The sequence below is a fragment of the Ambystoma mexicanum genome, chromosome 14 (genome assembly GCF_040938575.1).
Source record: "Ambystoma mexicanum isolate Mex_15411 chromosome 14, UKY_AmexF1_1, whole genome shotgun sequence".
Taxonomy (NCBI): Eukaryota; Metazoa; Chordata; class Amphibia; order Caudata; family Ambystomatidae; genus Ambystoma; species Ambystoma mexicanum.
In genome coordinates, this window is record NC_090940.1 from 177,417,091 (window position 1) to 177,433,465 (window position 16,375).

The 16,375-nt window shown below is 45.8% G+C and overlaps 1 protein-coding gene across 1 annotated transcript in view; it reads left to right on the forward strand.

The window, feature by feature from the left end:
• The window catches only part of MAP3K9 (mitogen-activated protein kinase kinase kinase 9), a 623,616-nt gene that overhangs the window by 331,917 nt on the left and 275,324 nt on the right, over positions 1 to 16,375 (forward strand). The window contains exons 5-6 of the mRNA XM_069638859.1: positions 1,377 to 1,552; positions 7,420 to 7,660. Of these exons, the coding sequence (XP_069494960.1) occupies positions 1,377 to 1,552; positions 7,420 to 7,660 (417 nt within the window). The remainder of the gene's footprint in view (positions 1 to 1,376; positions 1,553 to 7,419; positions 7,661 to 16,375) is intronic.

Genomic DNA, 16,375 nt, shown 5'->3' on the forward strand with positions numbered 1-16,375 from the left:
TGGGAAGAGTGAGATTTTATGACTTCATTAAGATACCTTATTGAAACAACAGAACTTTGTGTTCCATTTGGATTTCCTTGTGTTTCTTTTTGAACTGTGGGGAAAACCTTTGTTTGGATCTGGGGAAGGAAAGTTCTCCCAGTCCACAGCAATAGACCTTGATCATATTGTCAAACCAGGTTGTATGTTGTATATATTTGTTGAATCCAGTTGCCATATAACATCTTTTTATTTTGATTGTTATATTAGTGTGAGGGTTAGAGGTCCCTTGAGTGGAGTATTCCTTTTAGTTAAGTTATAAATTTTAGTGAAGCTTGAAAAACCAGCGTGTTCTGTGGAGATCAAGGGGGCCAATGGTTTTTCCGGGGGACCACATTAGATTTTGCATGCAGGCACATTGGGGCTCATTATGAGTTTGCTTGTATTCTGGCAGAAAATCTGCCAGAATACCATCAAACGGAATTACTGATACTGCGACTTAGTTGGGCGGTATTACCACTGGATGTATTACCTCTGGCGGTAATACCACCTGATTCCAAGTGGCAGTTTGCCAGTGTAAATCCCCATTTAATGGAGTCGACAAGACTCAATTTTGGGTGTCATAATTACCGGTAATACCAGCAATTTTTGGAGGTAAAGTGCAGGAGTGACCTTCAGCATGAAGGTGGAGGTAAGTACTCCACTTTACCTAACCTAAAAAATCACCAGTATTAGCGGCTACCTTGTGTTTGGATGTATGGGAAAAATGGAGATAAACGGTATTACCTCTACTTTTATCCTGCACCACCAAACTTGTAATGTGCCCCTCCCCCTTATCTGTCTACTGATTGCATGGATGCTGCTGTCATACGTTGTTATGCAGTGCTTTTTATAGTGGTGTTTGCGTATAACTGATAGACACACAGTTAATAGGAATGTAGTCAATTGGCCCTCATTACGAGTCTGCCGGTAACCCGCCTTTGCTACTGGTAGGTTACCGGCAGACTTGACTTACTGTTTCCGCCTCCCCATATGCCAGTGTTACCGTATTATTACGGGCAGTGGAGGAACATTAAGTTCCCATTCCCTCGGAGTCTGATAGGACTACATGGAAATGGGAACACCGAAGCACCAGCACCGTTGGTAATGGTACCGGTGCTTCAGTGAAAAATCTGCCGGTAGGGGCTTGAACTACCGGCAGCTCAGTCCTGCCGGTAGTTCACTGCCCCTACTGGCAGACTTGTAGTTTGCTGGTCTGGAAAGGTGCCGGTAACCATTGTTACTGGCATTTTCTTCCGGTTCTGCAAACTTGTAATGAGAGCCATATGTCTCTAGAAGTGAAATTAAATTATATTATGTTTTAAAGGAACATTGTATATGCTTCTGTCTTTTTCTAGAATGTTGGAATTCAGACGCCCATTCCCGGCCATCCTTCAGTAGCATCCTTTACCATCTCACCACAATAGAGGAATCCGGTTTCTTTGAGATGCCACAAGACTCCTTTCACTCACTGCAGGACGACTGGAAGCACGAGATCCAGGAGATGTTCGAGCAACTCAGGGTCAAAGAAAAGGTAAATTACATAGAAGGGGCTGAAACACATCAGGAGAAATAACAACATTGCTAGAAAAGCCAACAGAAAAATATATTTACAATGTTGCTTAGATTGAACTGCAAAGTGGCATCAACACACAGACAGTATTTTGAATCCTTTTAATATTTCATTCAGGATGGTCATTAGATATAAGTCGAGCTTTAATGAAACCAAAATCCTGTGATCCACTTCCCCATTCCTTTCCCCGGTCCTGCCTTTGTTCCTGGATACAGGCGATTGGGATTATTCCAGGGGCCTGTCGCATGGGCCACAGGTCAGTTTGGTACGGTTGCTTTGTAATCTGTGGAATTCTTCGGTGCATCACACAAAATCCCTAAAAGGGTGCACATTTTTTCCACTGGAATTAATTAGGGTTGTGGGACTCCCATGAAACGGTTGTTTGGTGGGCTTGCTTTTTACCCTATCCAACCAACATGGAACTTGGGGTCAACAAAACAGGATATTTTGTATAGAGAGCAAACAAAACAAAGTTTATAAGATCAATCTCACAAAATCGGGCTTAATGGCAACCATTTTTTTTTTTTGTCACTCGGTCTGGGGTCCTTCTCTCCTTCCTTGGTCTTTTGCTCCTCCGTTAGTTTAGTGGTACGGTCCTTTTCCAGGGGTTGCACGTTGAAAATGTCCTTTTCTTGACAATTATTCAGAAGAGGCTGAAAGCCACTAATGTTATGCTCCAAAGATACCTGCTGAGTTTTGGGCACATAGATCGGTTGCAGAGAAGCTCTTGCAGCTCTGTTCTGGGGTTGGGGTGCTCTGACTTGTTCCCAAACCCAACTGTTTGCTCTCCTCTCTACACCTCTGCAACTGTCTCCTTCTTTGGAAATCCTCTTCTATTCCCCAACTTCTTCTACTGCTATAGTTATCCTTAAGCTTGTCTCCTTCCAGCTCCTTGCGATCCCTTTCCTGCCGGTTCCTCCTCTCGTCCTCCACTCCTATCCACCAGGTGTATATTGTACCTCGGGCTCCTTCCCTCTGTAGTTAAGCATTTCCATGTTGCCCCTATTGTTTTGCCACCTCTTCTTGGGTCCTCACTAATGCTCCTGCCTTTGTCTTCTCCTCCTCCTGAGCCTTCACCCCACCCTTTTCTCTGGATGTATCCCCACCTTCACCTCCTTTGTCTTCACCGCCTCCTCCTCTATCTATCTAGGTTTTTCTATAGCGCCATTAACCCATAGGCCTCAGGGCGCTTACAAAGAGAGACAAAGAGACAAAAAAGAACAGAAAGATGCAAGAAACACAGCCCAGAAACAAGCCAAGAATTAAAAGAGAGAAAAAATGGATTTATGAAAGAAGAATTGTTTAGGTGGTAAGGGAGATTATTAAAAGCATTCAGCCATGTCCAGCATCAAAGACCAAAGTTGAAGGTGCTTCTTAAAGTGGGCAGTTGAGTCGCTATCAACAAGATGTTTAGGAAGGGCATTCCATAAAGAAGCAGCCCAGGAGTTAAAGCTGGCTCCATTAAATTTCTTAATGATAGAGCGCGCTTGTGTTAGACGGACAGTGGAGGTCATTACGACCTTGGAAGTAGCCATGCCGCTATTTGCGGCATGGCTACCCCATTCCGGGTACCGGGTCTGGGTTCCTGGAATGGGGAAAACCAGGCCATTTCGACCTTGTAGGACCCAGTATTTCCCCATTCCAGGAACCCATCCCCATTCCCATTCGAGCCACCATAGGGCTCAATGGGAATGGGGAGTATGCTAACAGACCCGTTAATGACGGGCCTGTTGTTAGCATGCTGGTCAGCTCGCGGGACCCACTAAGGACGCCCTGTGAGAAAACCTTGTAATGCAGCGGTAGGGGGTTAATGGGGCCAGCAGCTCTACCGACCACGTTAACCCCCTACCGCCAGGGTTGGAATGACCCCAAGTGTCATTGGAGCGTAAAGTTCTTCCAACTAACTTCTTCTTGAGTCTGGTAATCGGATAAGATGGATCTTTGCCTTGGAGGCACTTGAACACTGTGACTAAGCCCTTGCACTGTATTCTGTGTTGGATGGGCAGCCAGTGTAGGCTCCTTCTGGCTTCCGTGACATGTGCTTTGCGCTTAAGACCACAAACAACACGGCAGCTCAATTCTGGATTACTTGCAGTTTTTTTTATATTAGTCTGCAAGGTGCCTATTAATAGGCTATTCATGTAATCTAGTTTGCAGTTTATAATAGCAGCTGCAATAATTGAAAGCATTTCCGTCAGACAGAAAAGGGCTGATATGCCAGAGTAGCTGCGTGTGTAGTAACAGGAGGATTTAAGGTGACTAACCTGCCGATTGAAGGATAGTTTGGGATCAAATAAAACACCCAGTCTTGACAGTTTTGGAGACGGGAATGACGTGCTGGGCAATGGTATATTTGTCATATTTAGAGACAAGCCTTTTTTGTTTTTGTTGGGTGCCCAAAGTAAGAAGCTCAGTCTTAGAATTATTTAGTCCTAATGTGTTCAAGGCCATCCACTTTTGAATCTTGATGAACACATTGTTGATGCGCTCAGTCATCGATGTAGACACCAGATAGCCGCAGGACGATCTGTTTGTCGTCGGTATAATTTGCGAAATAAAAGCCCATTGTGGACAAGAGGTCACACAAGAGTCTTGAGTAGATGTTAAAAAGGAGTGGCGACAAGCATGACCCCTGGGCACACCACAAATAAGAACAGAGCTATCGGAGGAAGCATTATCCTTAGTGATGTTCATACTTCTTGGGCCTAAGAATGATCTGAATCATGCTGTGGCCGAGGGTTTTTACCACCTCTGCATCCTCCTGATGTTTTACCACTTCTGCATCCTTAGGCCACACCAGATCCTCCAACTATTTCACCATTGCTCTTTCTTCTGCCTTTATCACCTCTCCTGATGCTTCTACCCTCCTCTATAAATTCACTTCTGTTTCTTTCCTCTCCTCACCAGTCTCCACCTCTCATCTCCTTTCACCTTTACAAATGCTCCTTCACACTTCTTCTCCCTGGACTCCCTCACACTTCTGCCAACTATCACCATTTGAATAGTGGCCTGCCTATGCTTGCCAGGACCTCTGCTTTCTAAGAGGTTCGTGTTTTCCACTTAAAACATATGATCGGTTAATTTCAAAAGCTAGGTACTCTCGGACCAAAACTACTTCCTCCACAACTCCCCCCTTGCTGGTCTGTTGGCTGAGAAAATAACTTCGTCCCTTGCAATCTTGGAACCGCTGTTCGTGGGCATGCTCTGTGGCTCCAGCTGAGTGAAACTACAGTCTGCGACTTCTCCACCTGTTTGTGAGTCCATGTCGTAGTGGACAGATTTCCTCACATGTGGGGCTTGCAAGGGCCGGTAAGTGCTGTATCTGCAATGTCTTTGTTCTTTCGTGTTCTAGAAGGATACAACATCTATTGTTCCTGCCCCTGAGACAACTTTCGTTTTGCTCTGGTTGGTGAGGATATGGTGGTGTGGGCTGTTAACTCACTTAAGTCAGCCTGATTCCAATAAGGGTCTTGAAAACCATTGGCCTTGGGTTGGCGGCCCATCTTATGGATACAGTGAATCACTCTATGCGGGCTGGTGTTCGAACATTTTTTAAGCATGTATTGGTGTCCCCACTATCGGAAAAGGCTTCCCTGGACCCAGCTGTTCAAGGTAACTTCTGGCCTATTTCGCTTATACAGGCCCTGATGAAGACTCTGAAGGTCAATGTGACCCCTTAGTTGAGAACTTTCCTGGAATCTCATGTTATTCTGAATCTCTTTCAATCAGGGTTTCGCCCCTGATGGGCACGGAATCCGTGCTAGTCTCAGTCATTGACAACCTCTCCCTATTACTAGATCAATAAGACGTGGGTGTTCTTATCTTGCTAGACCTCTCCGTGGCATTTGACACCATTGAACATGGAATTCTCTGTCAACGCCTAAGGGAGAGCGGCATTGGTGGTTCAGTTTTTGACTGGTTTCTATCTTTTCTGTCAGCTGGGATGCAATCTCTTTCGCTGCCTCCTTTTTCTTCTGGGTCTTCTCGTACCTGTGGGGTCCCGCAGGGATCTGCAATTTCTCCTCTTTTGTTCAACATTTATCTGCTGCCTCTGGCTAAACTCTTTCATGCATACGGCTGTAGATTCTACTTTTACACTGACACGCAGCTGCTTTTGCGTAAGGACCCTGATCAGGAGCATGCTGCTAGTCGTCTTCGGAGCTGCCTATCTGACATCATGAAATGAATGTAGAAGAACTGGCTCAAACTTAATTCATAAAAAACAGAGGTCATGGTCATGTGTGCTATTAAGTGTGAGATTTCACCCTAGTCGGCTGCCTTTTGGTCCCCCTCGTTGGGCTCTCTACCTACCCCAGACCACACTGTGAAAAATCTTGACGTTAATATTGTAGCCTCCCTTTCTGTTGAACATCAGATTAGGGCAGATGTAGCGCTGCCCATTTCAAACTCAAGATTTTGAGAAAAACCATCCCATTCATACCAGCCAAACTGCGGGGGCTGGTGGTGGCCACCGCGGTGATGAGCACCCTGGATTATTGCAATGCTACTTTATTTGCGCAGCCTAAAACATTTCTTCAGTGTTTGCAAGTCCTGGTGAATTCTGCTGCGGTGGGGCTACCTACATTTACACAGACTTTGACTGTCCTTTGGTAGCTACACTGGCTCCTGATTTGCAGCCGTATTAAGTTTAAAGTCCTATGCTTGGTCCACCGGGCTTTTCATGGATCTGGAGCTTCCTAACTTTGCGAGAAAATGAAAAGGAACGTTCCTTCTATCGATCTTCACCAGTTTATCGCTACTTGCTTCAAGTTCTCTGGCTTCGCAAATCTACTAGGGGTGGTAGAGCTTTTTTCACTGCTGGCCGTGCCCTGTGGAACGCTCTTCTTTAGACCATTTGGACCATCACTGATCATATCTTTTTTTCAAAAAGATCTGAAAAACTTTTTTGTTTGTCTGTCGGTGTGAGTGGATTTTTGCCTCTGCTTGTTTGGCATTTTATTTTTATTTTTTTTCTTGGTCTGTGCCCTTTTTGTTACCGGTAGTCACTCTTGTATTGAGAGCCATTATTGCCAGGATACCTTGTTGGGTGCAGTCACGCTTTACAAATGCAATAACATACACATTTCATAACATAACATAGTAGCAGCTGGTCTTAAATTCTCTCTGCCCAATTCTGTAAATCTGTGCTACATTAGTCCCTTAAGCCAACAGATCCTCTTAGTGGCGCCTAGTGACAAAGTCCATGATCAAGTAGGCATGGGTTAGACCTGCAGATCCACTCAACATTGCTTGTGGGCTTTCATCACCTACCAGGTGACGGTAACCAGACCCCATTATCATTCCATCCTTTATCTTAAGGGCAGGGGTCTTCATCAGAAAAGTTAGTACGTAGCCACTTTCCACTCCTTTTTCTCTGGGTATTCATTTTCTGACTAATGATGTTCCATGCTTGCCAGCAGCGAGCTGAACTAGCACTTCACCTGTGACCTGATATTCTGGAACTCCCACTGCATAGTGCATCAAAATCTGAGTTTCAGTTTCTCCAATGCGTTTTCATTTTTGGGGTTCAAGAAGTATGGTTAAATGAAGTATCTGCAATGCAGTACCTAGGCTTTTTATGTGCAATCAGTGTGCAGTGACTGAGACATGGGGAACTTGGAGATGCACATTGTCTCTGGTCTCTCAGAAAATGTATCTTTCGGACTGGTTAATGTTAATGTTGATTGGTGAAAATTTGAATTATTTACTGTTGAGTTGCATGATCTACTCTCTAAATTGGTGGCCAGTGACATCCTTCACACACCACCATTTCAAGGGGACTCTATACATATGATGCCTCATTTAGACGTTGCGTTCTTGAATTTCAGGAGCTGCGCACATGGGAGGAGGAGTTGTCCCGGGCTGCTCTTGAGCAGAAGAACTATGAAGAGCTGTTGCGCCAGCGCGAGCAGGAGCTAGCAGAGCGGGAGATTGACATCCTGGAGCGTGAGCTCAACATAATCATCCACCAGCTGTGCCAGGAAAAGCCAAAAGTGAAGAAGCGCAAAGGCAAGTTCACGAGGAATCGGCTAAAGCTCAAGGATGGCAACAGGATCAGTCTACCTTCAGGCAAGTGATGGTGCCTGCATTCTATCAACAGACCAATGTGCCTTCACTGACTCAGAGGTTATGCATACGTTCTGCCATACACATGGTCCGTATTTCCTCTGGCAAATGATAACCCATACAATAATTCACAAGTAGGATAGGCCTTTCCTCAGACAAGACCTGATGCATGTGAGTACTTATTTATTTGTATTAATGTATATGGCTAATTCATTAGCCTTTTACATAAATCACAAAAATAATACAGCTAAGCGAACAATCATCATACATTAATATATAACTGTTCAAAATAAAAAAATGTCAGCGAATTCATAAATAGTGAAAAATATATGCATTTCCATAACACATGCTAAATTCCAGTCTTGCATCTCAATTCACTAACTTGCGGCAATACAGGTGGAGGAGATGAGAAACAGTGCGGTCAGGAGAGGAGATAAGATTTGATTGGGGATTTTAAGAAAGGACCTTTTAGTACAAGGTGACAACGCAATTTGCTTGATTAGAGTGAAGGCCACTTGTGATAGTTGGGAGAGACACAGTGTAGAGGAGGTCCAGAGGGTGTTGTAAAGGGGAAGAAATCGAGGGCCATCTGGCAACATCTTAATCATTCTCTGCAACAAGGAATTCTCAGGTATGGAGAACTATCAGTGTAACTATGAGTGACTTCTCTGGCGAACCAGAAGGTACTGCCATGTTTCAAATTAAAAGAAAACTCCTATCTTGCCCTACTGCTATGAGGGAAGTTCCCTGCCTATTAAACTAAAACTAAGGGTGCTAGTCAAATATCCCAAAACAGTCCTTAATCCAAATCCTATTCAGCTAACTGGCCCTACCACTTAAGAAGATTTAACATAAAGGAGGTGGCCAGAGCAATAGCCTCTGTGTTTGTCTTCTGCCAGGCCCAACACTTGGATCTCTTCTCCAAGACGAAGGTTTTTAAAGTTTGTCAAGTTCTGAATCTCTTTCCAAACAAATGTTTTAAAGAAAAGTTCATCAACTTCTTGTAGCAGTCCTCAGCCTCTGCAGGTTCTGTATGCCACCTTTTTAAGCCTTTAGATATACTTTATATGCTCTGTCCTCCAATTCAGTACGTTATCTTTCAGGTTTCTTGGACTCCTCAAAGTCCTCTGGGCATCTGACAGGCTTGTTTTAGCTCCTCTTTGGTATGGTGTTTGCACACTCGGGTGTACATGGTTCCTGTAATCTTTTGGGATTTCCTAGCATGGCATGACAATATCTTTCAGTTTTCCAGAGCTCTCCAAATCCCTCCTGCCCTCTGGTAGGCTTGCTTTGTCTCTATTTGGGTTTATCTGGTTTCCATAACCTTTGTGGCTTTTCCAGCCTCAAATCACACTGTTTGCCCCTTTGCACGGCATTAACCTTTTTGGGAGCATTTGCATCCCTTAGGCAGCTAATGTAAATCTCAAGCTGAGCTTGGGGATTTAGGCTCTCTGCTTCACTCTGGTCTCAGTGCAATTAACATGCCCCAGGCCCAGCACAGCTTCTGTATGGTCGCGCCACCAGACGAGACATTTCCTTTATCATCCCAGCCTCTTGCGAATGTTTACCAAACCTCAATCTCATAAGTTTGGACATACTGAAACTGAATTCGCCTAAAGACCTAAGTTCTTACTCTTTGATTACCATTTACAAATACTCTTGCAAATGTTTAGTTCGCTGTCAACGCTACCGCTGGCTCTGCGATTCTAGCATGGCTCTGCCTCTGCAGGACGTCATCCTGTCGGAGTCTCACCTCTGCGTAGGATTCTCTCTCTCCTCCCCAAACAAAGTTCCTCTGTGTTTTATGTATGTCATGACAAACAAAAGGGGTGTGTAGTTTTTCTTTGACTGTGGTGTTCAGGTGAGATCCAGCATTACTTGAAACCAAAGAAATTGAAGAAATGTCAGTATTCAGTGAATCCAAATCGGGGTTAACAGTCTTTCCGATTCCCATGTTGGAAGATATTGTACTCTCGAACAGGAGTTCTTTATAGGAATGGGAGTCCTTGTCCCCAAGACAAGAATCACTCCCAAGAAGGTCCCACTTGCCCAGACCCCTAGGAAGGGTCTTGGTGAGCAGGCTCACCTCCCTAGCCTCAAAAGGGGTAGCTTCTCTGTGAGAATAAGGGACACATTGTCCCTATCCGTCACACTCTGTTTTGTGGACTCTGTTTTTATAGAACTTTGGCATAGGGTGACAATGCTACCAGAAACTAGCCCTTTGATCTGTCCATACACTTATCCGATTTCTGCTGTCCCGTGTGTTTAAGGAGACGTATCCTACCTTGATTCACAGTGTTTGTGCCTAACCTAAGCACGTATAGCACAACAATCCCTGTATTGTTTCCCCAAAACTACCTCTTGAGTCATCTCTTGATCTTCTTCACCCTAACTGAGACCAGATTTTGATTTCAAAACACAAATGAGACGACATTCGCAATTTACTTTGATAATAGAATTACTGCTGGACACTAAACACTAGTGATCTGCCAAGGCCAACCGACTTGTAGCTTTCTAGTTAACGTGTCTAACTAATCGACTAGAATTTCATTCTTTAGGGCCACAAAATAAATTGCTTTATAGCTATCACACATGATGATTAACCACATTTCTTCATTTGTTGCTGAGAGACGCCCCACCATCTTGTCAGCATCAATGGTGAGAAGGATATTCTGGCAAGTACACAATGCAGCACGACAAGTTCATTATGTGATAGTCGCAGAATATAACACCATTCTCTCTGTACAGTATCAAGAGGCAAGATTGTTCTTAAATTCTGCAATAATCACATAATCACCTAGCCAATATTTTGAATCAAGTTCAAAGGTTTCTTATTTTTATTTTCTCAAGATTTTCTAGAGTTTACATAGATTTCCAAAAGACTTTGTTTTAAAAGTTTGTTATAGCAAGGGTTCTCGATCCTTGAATAGGCCATCTTGCTTATAATTGTCACTGAGCTACAGTTCTAGGTATTCTTGTCATAGTTTATCTGGTATGTCCTTGCTTTGATTCTTACCCCAATGTTATTTTGTACTTCCCGTGTTCTTTATAATGATTACTATATGCAATAAGCAATTGTTCTGAACCTCGGCCTCTTGGTATGACATAGTTAGGATATTTCCAATAAACAATTATTTTGAGATTTTCATGTTGCTTAATGGTTATTACTATAACTAATATTGTTCTGTTTTTTAGTGTTGTGTGATGATATGTCTGGACTAACGTCCTAGTCTGCCGATAGGTTAATTCCCCATTTCTCTGTAATCCTACAATTCTTCTTCCCTAAGGTCCTCACTTCACCTTGGCGTTCTCACTTGCCACAATAGCCTTTCTTTTGACGCTGTTTCTACAGAGGTTTTTTCAGCCTCTTCCTCGACTGTCTTTTAACTTTGCATTTCCACACTCAACTGCAAGGTTTTTTCTACCGCCTCCTCACTCTATGTTCCAGTACACATTGTCTTGCAGGTACCACACCTTTAATTTTCTTTACATTTCCCTTGGCAGAACAAACTGCTCAACTCCACTGGTATTTGAAGATCCCACTCATTTCTATTCTTGCCACTCTACACCCAAAACAGGGCATGCTTGAGTACACCACAGGCTGGATTTTCTTATCTCCCTGCTGTGTTGTCTTTTTCCTGACATATACGTTATCCAGTATGTATCTTCCTGGCATGACTGCATCCAGAGTGTGGCATAGGTTCCCTCTTCCATCGTCGGCACTACTCTCTCATGGACGGCCTTATGACACTCCCAGGGGAACCACAGAAACCTCTACATCATTTTCTCACTGTTACTTCTCCCTTTTATTCTCTTTAAAAAGGTGGGGTTTGGTTAGGGTCTGTGCTTATCTCTGCTGAGGTAGCAATGACAGTGTTTTCAAGCAAAACTGTGAACAAGGATTGCACCAAATTTAATAAGTGATGGGTCTTTGGCTCCTCTGGCTTTTCGACCCATAAGACCAGAGCTCAGACCCTGTCCTCTTCTAGAATCTGATTCAAACAGTCACTCAGTCTTTATTATTTATAGTGTCCCCCACTTCTTTTTAGGGTCTGATGGGTCTTTCTTGTCTGTTGTTAATGTCTCCTGAGGTTGCTGTGTTGGCCGTAATGGTCCCACCTAGCGGGCATCGTAAACTTTTAAAAAACATTTTTTTAAGGACCATTGGAATCCAGGGTGCTAACACTTTCCCCTCCTAGCCAGGTGTGACTGTCAAGATTCCCCTTCTGGAGGCTTCATTGTGGTTACTTTCCTCAGTGTACTAACTTGTTAGGGCAGGGGATGACACATCTCTCTGCTACTAGAGACTCCACAACACCCTTCTTGCCCAGTTCTCTTTATCACTTTCTAATAATTTTATTTCTGCACCCCGTTGTTGGGTTGCAAGTTCTATATCTTGTAGCTGAATTCTTGGGGGCCCTTTGACGCTTTTATGACGTCTAGCCTTCTTTGCCTGCTAGTATGGCTCATGCATTCTTTCATCTTTCCTCCTTATCACTCTGAAAATCACCACCACCTCATCTGGCACCAATATCTCTTACTCTTTGAGGGTGGCCTGCCTTTTCATCCTTCTCTGAACCTTGTTTTGGGATCTGTTTTCCTGCTGCTCTACCTTCTCCCCTGCTTTTACAAACTGAGTTTCTTCATCCTGTAGCTGGGATTTCCACCCTTGTGGCCTTTCCGGCCTTTCCGGGCTTTTCTACCGTTGTTTCCTCTGATAGTTCTTTCTCAACTCTTTCCTCCCTCCTATACTCTGACAAATTCTTTCCCTCTCATTGGGTATCGCCTCCCACTCCCCTTCTTGTCTACATTCTCCTTTCCTTCATCTTCTTTACCCTCTCTTCCTCTGCTTTTTCACTCCTCTGTTCCATTTTGCTTTAGTCCCTCTTTACCGCTCCACCAGGCAATCTCCCATCTTCTCCTCTATTACTTCATGTCTTTCTCCTTCTCTTCTTCTCCATTCTCTCCCTCTTCTAGACGTCTCATTGTTGCTCCACTATGCTTTCTCTCCTTACCTCCTTCATTTCCACTCTCCCATATTGTATTCCAACCTCTCATGCATTGCCTCTCCATTACAGCAGTTTTTATTTTTCCTAAGCTTTTCCTTTCTGTTCCTACTCTTCCGGTCTACATTCATCCAGTTCCCAACTTCCCCTTCTCACCCCAATGTATCTCCATCTCCTTGACATTTGTTCTGCCTTTTTCTCTGGGTACACCTCTCCTTCCTACACATTGCCTTCCCCTACTCCCATGAGCCTTTGGTGCTGTTTCTTCTGCCCCTCGGTTCTTTCCGGGCTCCTCCTCCCATTATACAGCTCAGTCTTGCCCATCATCCTCCAAAAGTTCCCCCTGTAATTAAACGGCATTGATGGGTTCCACCAGTACCCAGACACTGTTCTCACCTGGGGAGTGGCAGCTCCTCCTTGGTTCCACCCCTATCCAGGTTGTCCGCAGTCGCCCCATGGCAGTGCAAGGCATGCCTGCAACATTTGAGGTGGCCATCTTGAAGTTGGGAAGCCGGGGAAGACCATGTGACTTTTTCCTGGCCCACGTCCCAAGGGTATCTAGTCATTGCATCGAATTAAAAAGCATTGAATCCCTTACCATAGAAAAAAATGCATTGGAAAAAAAAGCATCGAATTGATTTTTTTAAGGTAAAGGGTTTATTTTAATTATAACAGGACTTAAAGGTTAAAAAAAAGGGGAATGGGTGGAACCCCCATTAAAAATAAAATGGGGAAAAAAGGCATTCAGTGCTTTTTGTTCCGATGCATTCTTTTCGATGGCAAGGCATTCGATGCTTTTTAATTCGATGCAATGACTAGAAACCGCCCCAAGTCTAATTTCTCCATGACCCCACCTGTGTTAGCCACCTACAACTAAAGCGCCTCTGCAGGGACCTTAAATCTTTAAATCACCGGAAACCTGGTGCAGTCCAGATGTTCAAGCCAGGAAACCCATGGGCCCGACATGTATGCCCTGCGGATTCTGCTAGACCCTTAAACCCGCTACATCAGCTGTCACCCTGGTAAGGAGATAGTTGGCAGGAGCACATTTAAAGAAACCTTTAATTGCTCTATATACCCATTGCCCAGTAATTGTCAGCCCCGGAACCTTGCTTTGATCTCCTTCTATCAAGCTCAAACTACAAACGGGCAGGTTAATGGGTTTGGACTCCTGAAAGTACAAGTATTAACAAGTCAGGCAAAAAGCATCACCAACACTGGCAGTGTTTGCATGACCCTGCCTCTTTCTACCCACTTCCCTTCATTGGCATCCCTTGTATCTCTCTAGAGGCCCAAGGGCTAGATCACCTGATGGAAAATTGAGAGAAAAGACCATTCCCAAAGAAAGATTCACTGGGCTTACCAGCTGTAAGAGGCTGTCTGATGAACACTCATACACAGATCTCGAATCAGAAATGAAGATTTGTGCAGATTTCTGTACACGCTGGGCTGCTGCAATTTTCATATTTTGTTGCAAAGACTTTCTGGTCATGTGTGAACAGTACCAGCAGCGTCTCTACTGTTACATGGCTCTGGTTTCCTCCGGCACCCCTGTGAGCCTCCCACCGCACACAGACACACACTGGACACGTGCGTACGGTTCGGGCGCCCAGGTCGCTCTGATGCGGCTGGGAACGCCCCCTTTATTAATACCACATGCGGTAGAATGGTGTCACTCGGCGGCATGTGTACGCCATTAAAGGGGCAGCCACCACACTCCTTTTTCATAACAAAAACAGCAAAGAGGTAAAGTACACACCAGGCATAAAAACACACTGCACACAAAATAAACAACCCCTTTAATCACAGCCACCCCCAACCCCATGAGTCACTTTCCAGTCCCTGTGCTGGTCCCACCAGTTCAGGGGTCCACAACATAGTCACTCAGGTGGGCAGGGTTCCCCCTCCCCACCCTTTGGGGATGCCTCCTGCCCGCCTCCCAGATCGGGCCCTCTTCACCTGTGTTCCCTTGACCTGGGGAACTCGGCGGATGGGCCAGGTCCCTGCCCTTGTCCGGTACGTCATTGATGTCCCTTCTCTGCAACACCTCTAGCCTGGTGTCTCTGTCTTTCTTAAAGAAGCTGGCATTGCAGGTGGAAGAGGCAGCCCCATCTGAAGCAGTCACCGTGGAGCCATGCACCGCCACCACGTCCATCAGACCAGGCTCATAGGTCAATGACAGTTTGCCTTGAGGGTGCCGGTTCTTTACCAGCACCTCATCCCCCGGGGGTAGCTGGTGGGGGCAGAGTTCTCTCCTCATATTCTCTTGTTCAATTCTGAGGCTCCTCACCCATTCCCCCTGCGCATTGTCAATGACGGCCGACTCTCTCTCGCTCTCCCACTTCTGGAATAAGGCCGCTGGGACATAGCCTGAACATGGCTTCAGTCGGGCCATTCCGAAGACGCATGCAGGGTGGCCCTGTACTCCCTTAGGAACTGGTATAATGGCCTCTGCAAGCCCTGGCCTTGGCCATGAGCGAATCGTAAGACCTTATTCAGCATCCTCATAAATCGTTCCTGTTCGCCCGAGGCAAAAGAAGAGTGATCTTTCGGTGCTGGATACCATACTCCTCCATCAGTTGGGCAAAACTGTCCCCCTGGAATGGTGGCCCATTGTCAGAACACAGTCTGAGCCAGGCCGCGGGTAGCAAACATCTTCTACAACGACACGGCCACCTTGTCGAATGACACAGACTCGATGAATTCCACCTCCGGATACCTGGACCATTCGTCCACGACCACTAGGAAGAGCATGTCCGGGCCTGTTGACCCGAAGTCGGCGAGGACACGCTCCCAGGGTTTAGTCCCTGTTAGCATAGTCTCAATCAGGGGCTCCTTCTGGGCTGGGGACGCCGCCTGGCACCACACACTGGGCGCAACAAACTCCTCGACCCGCCTCTCAATGTCTGGGAACCACACCTTCTGTCGCAGGCAAGCCTTGGTCTTGGCAATTCCCTGGTGCCCCTGGTGTGCCAACTCAATAACCTGCATGACCTTACACTGCAGTATCACTGTTCTGTCCCCTCGGAGTAACAACCCTGACTCCACGAACGCCAGCTTGTCCTTGCTCCAGCTCTGATCTCGCTTCCTGGGTCCTCAGAGCCAACGTGTCCACAACCGACTTCCATGAGCCCTGTTGAAGGGCTGCCTTCAAGATGGTAAAGCATCTGTTCCTGCTCGTGGATAGGCACTGAGTTAGAGTGGTCTCCTCCACCACCAGTTTCACAGGCTCGTCGCCTCCTCCACACTGATGTTACTTTATCCCTCTGGCTCACACCGCGGGTGTTTAGACAAATAGTCGGCCGTGTTGTTGCTGCCGGACCGGTACACCAGGGAAATTCCATATTCAAGCAGCACCAATATCCACCTTTTGATGTGGGCTGGAGGCTTAGACGACGACCCAGCCAAGATGGGCAGAAGGGGCTTGTGGTCCGTGATCAGTCACCGGCCGTCATCCCCACAGGACCACAAGGGCCTCCCTATCGATCTGGGAATACCGCTGTTCCATCTCTGATAGTTCCTTGCTTGCATAGGCGACTGGCCGGACCTCACAGTTGGCATCCGTCTGCTTGAGCACCGCCCACAGGCCAAACGGGCTGGCATCCACCAACGTTTCTGATGGTAGAGCCAGGTCGAAGGGCATGGTGTCCTCTGCTGTCAGCGCCCCTTCACGTCCTCAAACGCAGCCTGCTCAAGGTATCCCCACTGCCAC